Genomic DNA, 11812 nt, shown 5'->3' on the forward strand with positions numbered 1-11812 from the left:
GCCTTGCTAGATCCGGCGAGCTCGAGCTCGCCCTCGCTGGATCTAGTGAGGCTCAAGCCTCACTCGACACGCTAGAGAGCCTCGAGCTCACCAGATCGGTGAGCCTCGAGCCTCGCTCAACGCCGGCGAGCTCGAGCCTTGCTGGATTTAGCAAGCTTGAGGCTCGCCTGGCCGGTCATCAGCCATTGCCATCTCGGCGATTGGAGGAAGAAGAAAGAAAAGAAAAAAATTAAAATAAAAAATAATTATAATTTCAATTTTTTATAAATTTAAATAGAGAAGATAGAGTCTCCTATAAATGAGTTCATTTTTAATGGGTTGATAAATAGGTTTTAAATAGGTCTGTTCTCATACTCATTTAAGACCCATATATCTTAACATCTTTATTTTCAAAACCCATTATGGGTGTTTTGGGAAATGAGGCTTGACCCATTAACGACCCATTTAACTAGAAACGGGTCCATAAATGGGTGACCCATTTAACACCTCTATTCAAAATATAGCATCACTCGAGAAAATAAGAAGGACACGGCCAATGAACTTTCTAAATTAGCAATAGAGGACCCCCAATTCCTATCCTTTTTCTAGTCATCTCACCTTAACTTCCACATTCGCAAGGCTTATCTTGATTTGAGCTTGCAAAAAAGCAATTAGAGTTGCCAAGGCTAAGATGACAAGGCAACCAAGCAGAAAGCTACAGAGGACCAATTCTAATTCGACCGATTCTAATTCTTTACTCAAGGGATTCCCGTTAAGATAAAAGTTGGTTGGAGGAGATTGACCATTGGAGCACGTTACCTTTTTGACTAGACAATGATAGAAAGCTTGGCAGACGAGGATCTTGTCAATTGCAGAGACATATGTAAGAATGTGACTACCCTAGCTACAATTACATGGGGGGTTTCAATATAGTAGATAAGCATTTAGTGACCTTTGTTTTTAGTAGAATGAAGCCCCTTGGTGGCTTAAATAATCCTTAGGATAATTTGTCTTTTTCCATGATCAAGGGCAGGTGCATAGGCTCGGCATCTCGGAGACACGTGCAACAACCTACAAGTTCTAGTAAAAGATTAAGTTCATATCTTTGACTCATCCATATAACCATAATGTAGTGCCATTTGGGTACAGCTAACGTGATTTGAACTAGTAATCTGTCGATTCCAAAATTAAAATCCCTGATACTGATGGTGGTGCTGGGTATGCAGAGGTCGGGACAACTTTCCCCTCTCAAATGCGAAAAAATTGGGGGTAGTACCAAAAACTCTCCTGCTTTTTGCCCAATTACCAATTATCATCAGCTATTTTCAAACCTACAAGCTTGCGTCATTTACTTAGGTAGCGCATGGTAACGTTTCGTTTCTCCCACTTTATTTCTTTTTTTCTTTCTCGGAACAAAAAAAAAAAGAAAAAAACGAAACCTATTTGATAAAACATTTGTTCCCGAATAATTTCTCTAATTTTTTATTCTCGGGAACAATTTTGAAAAAAAAAAAAAGTTTCTTATTATTCCCGGGAATAATTTCTGGAAATAGGCCAATTTTTTTTTTCTTTTGTTCTCTCTCTTGCCACAGTCACCTCCAATTGCCCAAGCCACCACCGATCCCACCGCCACCGTTGTCGCCGCCACCACCAGCCGCCGCCCGCCACCACCCGCCGATCGGCCACCAGCGGCGGTCGCCGGTGATGGTTGGTGGCGGCCGGTCTTGCAGCGGCGGTGGGCGGCGGCGATGATGACGGCGGCCGACGGTCGGCGATCCGTGAGCAAGAATAAAAAATAAATAAATACAAAAAATAAATTGTTGCCTTACCAAACGCATTTCTATTCTTTTTCTATTCCAAGAGTAGAAATTTTATGTAATTACCAAACAGGTTTTTTTACTCAAAAATTATCCTCCGGAACAGAAATAAAAAAAGAACTATTTCTTAAAAAAAACTCTTCCCCGGAATAGAAATGTTGTCATGCGTAACCTTAGTGCAGTTAGCTTTGGTCAACATGTCCTTGCACCATTTAGTTGGTAATGCAATTCTTACCCAACGAGCTGTCCTAATTAAACACATGTTCGCCACTTTACAATGATACATCGATGCCATTCCATGGAACAACGAAGCTAACCAAAATCAACGGTGCATATAATATAAGTTTTGGAACGTTAAAAGCAACTTGACAATGTTAAATTCATGGTCGCTTATCTATTTACAAATGAATACGTTATCGTGTCTTTTATTTGACTGATCACACTAAAAGTTTCTTTCGGCACCACCAATCCCATTGATGGTTCAACCAATTATGCCAATTTCGAGTTCGTTTATCAAATTTGCACAGGAATCAAAGATAACTCGATCGAAACCCCGCCCATCGCATTTCTTTTATTGCATTGGAATGCCCATGATTTCACACTATAAAATAACAAGTAACTAAGAAACCATAATACTAAAAGGACCGACAATGTGATGTGTATGTGACGAATCATTATTCATAGTAGAAGAAAGCAAGAGGAGTATTTTTTTTCCCTTTTTTAACAATAAGGTCCATTTTGAGGATTTAAAAAAATAAATAAATATACCTTTTTTATTTTATTTTATTTTATTTTTGGTGTTAGTTGAAATGGGCCACGAAATATATAATTTATCATACCTCAAGTGGGATGATATTGAGGCCACGAGTGCCAATTGAAGTGGTGGACCCAACACCAATTTAATCTACTACATGCAAGTGGAGATCATTGATTATGTCAGTAGGATAGTGAGCTTAAATTAAATTGTCTTTTTTTTTTCCTGCTCAATTGAGTGATTTTTTTTATCTTCATGTTGCATATAATTGGGAGAGACTATTTCAATAACTGGCGGGAAGGCCAGGAGACACAACGGCGTGTACTTGATTTTGGGACTAAATCACAATGTCGTAGCACAGATAAATCTTAGCGAAGATTTTACTAAAGCAGCGAATACAAGTAATGGCGGTCCTTTATATAGACCCAAAGAGATAAGAAAAGATATAATACAAGATACACATAATAAGATGGGAGAAAACCATACAAAACCCAAAATTAAGCTCATCGTGACATATTTATTTTGAACTTATTTTTGTGATATTAGAACCCCAAACTATACCTACCATAAACTATTTCTTATGACATTAAAAATCCAAAATTTGTGCATATTTGACATATTTACCCTCCGTCAAGGTTCCATTAAATAATTTTCAATTAAAACAATGTCATGAGTGTTCTATCCACACCGTTTGCTTTTTGGCATTTATATAGGTAAATTTTTAATGGTTCTTATTGACAGAACTTTGATCGAAAGTAAATGTGTTACACAGGTATAAGTCTGGGATTTTTGCTAACACACGATTTTTTTTTTAGAGCAAATGTGTCATATTGAGCATAGTTTAGAGTGCTTTTGGTGGCTTTTGCCCATATTTTTAATATACTCGGGATTTGGTAAACCACAGAAAATAGCAAAACAAATGTTCAAACAGATGGAACTCAAGTTATTATCTAAGAAATTCCATTCATATTAATCCTGAGCAACAAAATCAAGACTCTTTTTGTGCTGTGTTTGTAGGGAAAATTATTTAAAAAGTCATAAATATATTATAATTATGCCAATTTAATTATAAACTTATTTTGATTAATTCAATCCTAAATTTTTTGCATTTTTCATTTGAATTGGTAAATTGCGGACATAACGGATCGAATGTTGAAACGGATGGAACTGAATATATTTCTTAACAAATTCCCATTTATAGTGGGTTTCGACTCCCACGCTCTACAAGAGCGAGCGAAAAGTCAGAGTGAGTGTAGAATAGGAATAGAGTAGAATTGACCGATAAAAAAAAAAAATCCTGGACGACAAAAATAAGGCTCTTTTTGTGCTGTGTGCGTGCGCGTATCACTAGAGTTTGCACCAAAAAATAATAATCAGACAGCGCATTCTGGACCGTGTGTGCATATCACTTTAGCTTCTCCCAATTGGCCTTTTGGCTACTCCAGCACAACATCATGCGATGGGCCACGATGCTGCCCCCGGTGACATAAACATAACAAAACATTCACGTCTCTCGACTCATTTTTATCTCCTTGATTCAATCCAATAACATATGTCGCCTCTATGTCGATTATATTCTCGAAACATGACAAGACGACATGCAAACTTCTTAGGACTAGAAAATCCCCAATTTAGATCTATTTTACAGATGCCGATTCGGTTTTAAACTTTATAATTTTGCTAATATGATCTTATATATTTACGTGAGATTTCACTATAGTCTTTCCGATTAATTAATGTTGGAAAATGTCCACATGTCCACGTTGGATGTCAACTCTAGTAAAGTTAGGATAGATGATAATGACTGGATGTCATGTCAACATTTTTTTATTATAATTGGCCGAAATAACTACATTAAAATTTCATGCAGAAATTCGATACTACATTGATAAAACAAAAAAGTTTGGAAGTGAATTGATAGTTGTACAATGAGTTTATAACTAATTTGATAATTATCCCTACTAAAACTCTAAACTTCGGTCAACCTCAACTCTTTTGTCCATATTAGGCATTATTACATTTGAATTCAACTACCCTATAGTGATGATTCAACTTCAATTTTTAAGTTGTGTTGGACAGTCTAGATAAAATAACGAATTATCATATCTAGTGTTTGGTAATATTTTTCGAACTAAATAAACTCATATATATTCGGATAAAATATCATATTATCTGAATAAAAAATCTCACGTACAAGTTGATGGGATAAACTTAAATTGGATAATTTTTATATTTTTTTCAAATAATTTTAACAATTCTGTTACTTTCCAATGAAGTGATGGAGTGGCACATCGGATATTGATTTGTCGGCATAGCATGAGGACCACCACTAAGATAGTTGATTATCATCACTTCCAACCATCACACAATCACCATTGCCTTCGACCATACCGATCTTCACCATCGGTCGGCGATTGTGTTTCTATGAGTAACGGTAAAAAGTAGTATAAAGATGATTACCGTGCAAGGTTTGCATAGATCATCCTTTCCACCACCTCCCTATTGTATACATTGAGCCTCACCTTTCAAGTGTGACTCGTGAGCCGATTAGGGCGCGTTTGGTAACGATTCTGTTCCCGGGAGCTGATTCCGATCGAATTGATTGATTTTTGATTCGTTCCCAGGAACCGATTCTAAGCATTTTAAGTTTGGTAATTGTCAAAATTTCGATTACGGAATAGAATTGCGTTTGGTACCGTGTTCATTAATTCTTTCCAAATCAATTTCTTTTAATTTTTAAATAATTTTTTTACTTTTTTCCTTTGTTTTCTTTTCTTTTTTCATTTTTTCATTTTTTTCTTTTCATTTTCCTTTTTTTATTTTCTTTTTCTTTTTTTCTTTTCTTTTTCTCATCTTCTTCTTCTTCGTCCGCGGCGCGGGGCGAGGCTCGCCTAGCCCGCGAGGCTCGGCCGAGCCGATCCGGTGGGGCTCGGCGGCTCGGCCGAGCCCCACCGGTGGCCGGGCCGACCTCGTCGGGCCGGGCGAGGCTGCTGTGCCACCGGCGGGGCGGGCGAGCCTCGCCCGGCCACCGATGGGGCCGGGCGAGCCTCGCCGCCACCGTGGGGGCGGGCGTCGCGAGGCTCGCCCGGCCCTGCCCCGATCCGGCGAGCTCGGCCTCGCCCAGATCCGGGCGAGGCGGGCCTCGCTCGGCCCCGCGAGGCCTCGCCCGGCCCCCGGCGAGGCCCGCCCGCCACCGGCGAGCTCGCTGGCCACCGGCGAGGCTCGCCTGCCACCGCGAGGCCCGCTTGCCACCGGCGAGGCTTGGCCTCGCCGGATCTGGGGAGGCCGAGCCTCGTCGGTGGGTCAGGCAAGCCTTCGGCGAGCTCGCCGGTGGGGTCGGGCTTGCCTCCGGCGGCGGCGGTGGCGGACGGTGGCGGGCGGTGGCGGGCGGTGGCGGGCGATGGTGGATGGCGGTCGCAAGATGGCCGAAGGGAAGAAGAAAATTTATTGATTTTGATTCTCAAATTCGTTAGAACAAGAATCAACTTTTTTGATTCTTGATTCTATTCCCAATCTGTTCCCTGGGAACAAAAAATTTACCAAACGCATTCTAGGCGGCGATTCCCGGAACAAAGAATCGGACTTGGCACCGTTGGGATGGTTCCAAACAGCCCTTATTCACTTACTTCTTGGTGACCATGGCTTCGAGCGTCGAGTTCCACTTGCTTCACATCCGAAATGCCACAACAGTTTCATGATGTAGGCTTACCCTACGACACACCTCCTTCTCCTCGTCGCCTCCCTCGCCTCCTCCGGGAAGGCGCCGCTGTCGCTTTCTTCGGCGGTGGAGTCCGGCGGCACGAAGTGCCTTTGGCTTCTCATGGGGCTGTACTAGAAACTTTGCGAACTCATGTCTGTCGGGAGTCGCCATGCTCCAAACTTGGGAGCAAATTAGACCTATTTAAAATTTAGATATTTCAGTCCTTTTATTTTTAAAATATATTATAAGTGCTCTGAGAAATAAGGTTTGATTTATTAATAATTTATTTAAATAAATATGAATTTATAAATGAATTGTGTACCCATTTCGACGCGTCTACTCTCAAGGTCGACTTTTCCAGGAGTGTTACTTGTTGACGAGGGTGGTCGAGAGGGTTTGAATTATTAAGGATTAAGATGAAGTGGAAGCATAAATATTTGTTAGACAGATTACCTAACGTCGCGGCCTGTCGCGCTCAGTCTAATCCGAAAATAAATGGATCATCTTCGACCAAAAAAAAAGAAAAAAATGGATCATCATGTGACACGCACGTGCTCTGACTAACTCTGATCAAACTCCACGTGTCGGCCATCCGTTCCAAAGTCCCAGTCACCGTGGAGCCCACGCGTCACCATCAGGCTCCCCCACCTCCTGGCACACTTGCCACCCACATCATGCAGTGTTCCCCTCCCAGATCGGACGGTCCAGATCGCATCGCTACGTCGCGACCTGTTCGCCTCCGTTGCCTCCATAAATATCACACTTCTTCCGCATCCTGAAGAGCCGATCACCGAGCTAGCGGGCCGAGCAGCAGATCCGAATTCGGTCGTCCGCCGCACGCCGCCTTAACGCCCGCCCGATCGCCGGCCGTCGCCGCCCGCCATGGGCCTGCTGGACCACCTCTGGGACGAGACCGTCGCCGGACCGACGCCGGACAGCGGCCTCGGGAAGCTCCGGAAGCACAACACCTTCAGCTCCCGATCGAACTCCGGCAAGGGTAAAGAGACTAAGAAACCGGAAAACCCCGTAACTATTAACGAAAATCGTAAACCCTTGCTCGAACCGCCGACGGTTTGGAGCTCAACGCGAAACTGAGCTGTTTAAATTTGATTTGGGAAAATGATCACATCGCTACTGCGCACGCGTGGATATGCGCGTGCGGTGTGAAATACTGTCGAGGAATTCGATGATTCAGTTTGATTTTTTGTGAAGAGACTTCGTGTGAGGATGATCGAGTCGGTGATGATTTCTTCTTGTTGTTGTTTCTTCTTCGTTGAAATCAGAGACGGAGGCTTCGAATGCGAGATCCTACGGCGACGGCGCGTCTCAGGAAGCGGTGAAGAGGGTGACTCGGAGCATCACGATAGTGAGGCCGCCGGGATACCAGTCCGGCTCGCCCCCGGTCTCTCCGGCCGGATCGGCCACTCCGGGCTCTCCTTTTTCAGGTAACATCAATCGTTTGCTCCCCCGGTTTCTCATTCTAGAGCCTGACATATAAACGTAGATCAATTCATATAGAGTTTCGATCTGATGGTCTGGTCATGTCGAATTCCATTCCTCTCGTCAACTCATGCATCGTTCCGTCTAGTCCGATCGGGTTGAAACTGGGGTCTTCCGGCGATCGCGGAGACGAACGGTCGGAAAGCCTCTAGAAATCTCCGGAGCGAAGACCGCTGGTCTTGAGAGAGAGAGAGAGAGAAAGAGAGAGGAGAGAGAAGAGAGGGGGGAAGGAGGGTCAATTCTGTCTTTTTCGTTGGACTTTTCCTCCCGATCATTTCCATGTAGTGGATAATGATTGGGCAGGGTCTCTTTCTGAAGGGCGCATTATTTCTAGGGCCGGCCACAGCTGGTGGAGTGACGTTTCTGTCCTCGTTGACGTACCCCCACCAATAATGCATGATTTCCTTCTATGTTCCCTCATAAACGATCATGCTAATTATATCAAGATTAGCATACTATTTCAAACTGTTTTTTTTTTTTTTGGTAGTGATATAATGGATGTTGATCTGAACTATTGAGCCCATCTTAGCACTCACTTGGCTCGATCCGCATAACATTATCATCGATCTATCGACCTTGTATATCGGGTACTGAATGAAATGTGCACCGTATGAAATGGGCGGATGATGTGATAGCGATAGAAAAAAGGCACGGTGTCTGCACTAGGCGTGATTAATTAGCTGTGGTGATTTATGGGTTTTGCCCTTAAGGCTCTGCCTGTGGTCCAATTCGGAAAGGGTATGCGCATTACCATCATGTCTTTAGCCAGCGAGATTGTTTTGGGTATTCAGACCGCCATTCCTCGCAGCAGCGGTTGAGGCTCTCTGCCTGTTCAGCGGGAACATCGTTGAAACAGGATATAGGAATGTCATGCGAGTGCTCGGTGCCTGCTGGCTGGAGTCGTCGCGCATTTGACGTTCTGTGAGCGTCCTATCTGGCTTGCATTTGCTATTTGCTAGGTGCATCTGCTGAGTTTCTGCGCTCGCTCTGTTTCATCTCTATTTGCCTCCTAGCTGTGAATGTTGTATTAGGTCTTTGGTGGGTGGTGTTTCATGCTGACATTCATGTTTCTATTTGGGTCCCGTATGCTTTCGTTGGGTTGACGACGGATGATTCTTGCTCCGTTTTTAGATGAGATTTGTTTGCACCAACTTTAGCTCACCCACATTATCGTTCACATCGCTTTGTTCAATGGCTGGATAATCTTATGAGCGGTGATGCTCAGGACGCAGAGAGCCCTTTCGGTTCCGGAGAAGATCTGCGTCGGACGCGTATGAGCAGACAGGCGAAGTTGGACCAAAAGGCTCCCCTCCTGTTTAAGTCCACCGACATATGATCTTTTGTCCTCGGGCCGACACGGCCAATATCTTAAGGGTGCCGAGCTCCTTGTAACATGTTAAAAGGATGTCCTTCTTAGGCGTGGAAGCTCTGGTGGAAACTATGCGATTGTCGCATCGACTAGAGCTAGTCTTAGCTCGCGCGTTGCCGGTCCTAGACGTAGAATATTAGCCGTAATGAAGGCATAGTCGAGTGTGTGTGGTTTTGAGAGTCTGTAAACGTAGTCCCGTGTGTCGTTTGCTCCTTGTGATGTCTGATCAGCTCTAGTAAGAGCTTCTGTATTTCCCTTCTCTGCATTTACCACTAGAATGTTCAAGTATTTTCCTTGGCCACCAATGTCTCAGTGGACCCTTCATGTGCTACTTTCCAAGTTAAAACTAAAAACTAGGGGTGCTAGAATCATGAAATTTCGTGCATTTTGAATTCATCGATTCATCGTGCCAAATTGAAATTCTCAATTATCGAGCCAAATTGAAATTCAATTTGAACTCTCTTTTTTCTTACCTCTTATTCAGTTCGGTTTCCGTAAATAGAGTGAAAAAAGGAAAATCGAAAAACCGAACTGAGTCTAGTTCGGTTGGGTTTGTGATTTGGATCCATTTGGTTCGATTTAGCTACTCGTCTTATCAGTTTGGATTTCCTAAAAACCTAAATTGAACTGTCGGACACCCGATTTAAAACTTAGGCCACAAAATTTTTGCTTTTCTCAACTAATGAGCGATGGATGTACATTTGATTATGAGTCATCATGTCATGCAAGGAAATAAGCATGATCTCTTGCGTTTTCTATTTGTTTGACGAAAAACATTAACAATGATGATTTTAAAAATATTTTCTTAAAAAGGATAAAAGTCACTAAAAACTCTAGACTATATCTATTGTCTTACATTTACCTATAAAAAGTTTTATGATATTAAAATGATATTTATTTTCTGTTAAAGTTTTGTCAATTGAAACCGTAAAAAATTTGCTTACATAGATGTCAAAAAGCAAAAACCAAACGGTATTGACATGTCGCTCATGTAGCAATAGGACATGTCGCTCATGTAGCAATAGGACTTGTATCAACACATTAGAACAATCAAGAGAACTAATTGTTCATATCAATCTCTTGTTCCTGCAAACCATGAGTTATAGGACTTGTATCAACACATTAGAACAATCAAGAGAACTAATTGTTCATATCAATCTCTTGTTCCTGCAAACCATGAGTTACATCTAGCAATATATTATGACTACTTAGTGTGAAATGTTTTTAGAAATGTTTTCAGAACATAATGAAGTGAAATGTTTTCAGAACATAATGAACCTATCATCTTTGATGACCGTGTAATTTGATCATTTTATTTCACCATGTCTCGATCGAATAAAGGCCATTAAAATTATTGGTCAAGCCACCAATTCGATCATATGCACACTATCATCTTTGACGACCGTGTAATTTGATCATTTTATTTCACCATGTCTCGATTGAATAAAGGCTATTAAAATTATTGGTCAAGCCACCAATTCGATCATATGCACAAATCTAATTGATATGTATTCTGCGAGATATGAACCATTTATTCTCAATTATAACCTGGGCCAAGGATTTCAATACAATGCCACGATTATATCGCATAGAACATTAATTTTGTATATCTATATATAACAAGAAGACAAATTCTATATTGCACACGCATGTGCCTTCATATGTGAACAAACTATGACTATCAAGTATATAGACGATTCGACGAAGCATCAATATACACACTTGTAAACTATAATCATTCAACATACAAGTCAGTATCGTGCCTCAGGTGTAAGGATCTTACATCTAACTAAAGCATGAACGATCAAATATTGACCTCGCTAAAAGCTTTCATGTCGTCAATCGTTCTATGTATGTCACGTTTAGTGAACTTGTCCAAGACAAGCACCTATATTCTAACTAAGATATCACAATACCAATGACTTGTGAGTCATTATTCCCTCAAGTATTCAATACTGAATGGTGAAGCTTGAGAACACATCGGTCTCAACAAGATCATTAATATTCTCTCAATGATCTATTGACTGGGAACTGTTTAAGATTCATGAAAACTGTAAATTTGTCACACATATTCTTCACATTTTAAGAATATGTTCGGTCATAGCTGATTTTATCGACTTTATTCATATAAATTGGACGATAAATGAAAAAATTTAGTTGCAATTAAATAACCCCTAACATGCAACTATGGCATGGTTGCTTTAGGGCATACAGTTAACAGCATTGTTGTGGTTGCCCATTAAAGGTTTTGAGTATCCATCTAATCTTTTAGACTTACCTCAGGGTGTTGTTGGCTGGCTAATGGCTTAGTCCCGATGGGTTGGAACATGTGGGATCTTTTGACATGTTATTCAACATTCATTCATCCAGAAAATCATCAAAAATTTTCCAATTCAATTATAAACTTTTTAATTGTGCCAATTAAGTTCTAAACATTTTTAAATTTTGCCAATTTAGTACCTTTATCATAATAAGACCATTATCTTCTGCACCATGGTTTTCATTATTAGATCGTCTTCAACGTATGTTGAAGGTTCTTCATATCAGTCTTGTTAAGCACTGGATTATTTATTGAATGTTAACGGCATGACTTGTTTGCCGACGAAAGTGTTCAAGCAATTCCTCTCTAAAACGAAATAGTCGCTATCAGCTTGGATAGAAGACACGTTAAAATTCCCAAAATGTCGTCATAC

General features: G+C 41.4%; 1 protein-coding gene across 2 annotated transcripts; it reads left to right on the plus strand.

Moving 5' to 3' along the window:
* Positions 1-7019: 7019 nt before the first annotated feature.
* LOC104432281 (dormancy-associated protein homolog 3) lies at positions 7020-9490 on the plus strand. Of its 2 annotated transcripts, none has more exons than XM_010044745.3 (3): positions 7020-7247; positions 7534-7695; positions 8976-9490. In XM_010044745.3, the coding sequence occupies exons 1-3, from the start codon at positions 7133-7135 to the stop codon at positions 9068-9070; spliced, it is 372 nt and encodes a 123-aa protein (XP_010043047.2). In that variant the 5' UTR covers positions 7020-7132; the 3' UTR covers positions 9071-9490. The 2 variants fall into 2 exon arrangements, with proteins under 2 accessions (XP_010043047.2, XP_010043046.1); XM_010044744.3 differs by having other exon boundaries at positions 8983-9490.
* Positions 9491-11812: the final 2322 nt, after the last annotated feature.

This window comes from Eucalyptus grandis, chromosome 2, assembly GCF_016545825.1.
Source record: "Eucalyptus grandis isolate ANBG69807.140 chromosome 2, ASM1654582v1, whole genome shotgun sequence".
NCBI lineage: Eukaryota > Viridiplantae > Streptophyta > Magnoliopsida > Myrtales > Myrtaceae > Eucalyptus > Eucalyptus grandis.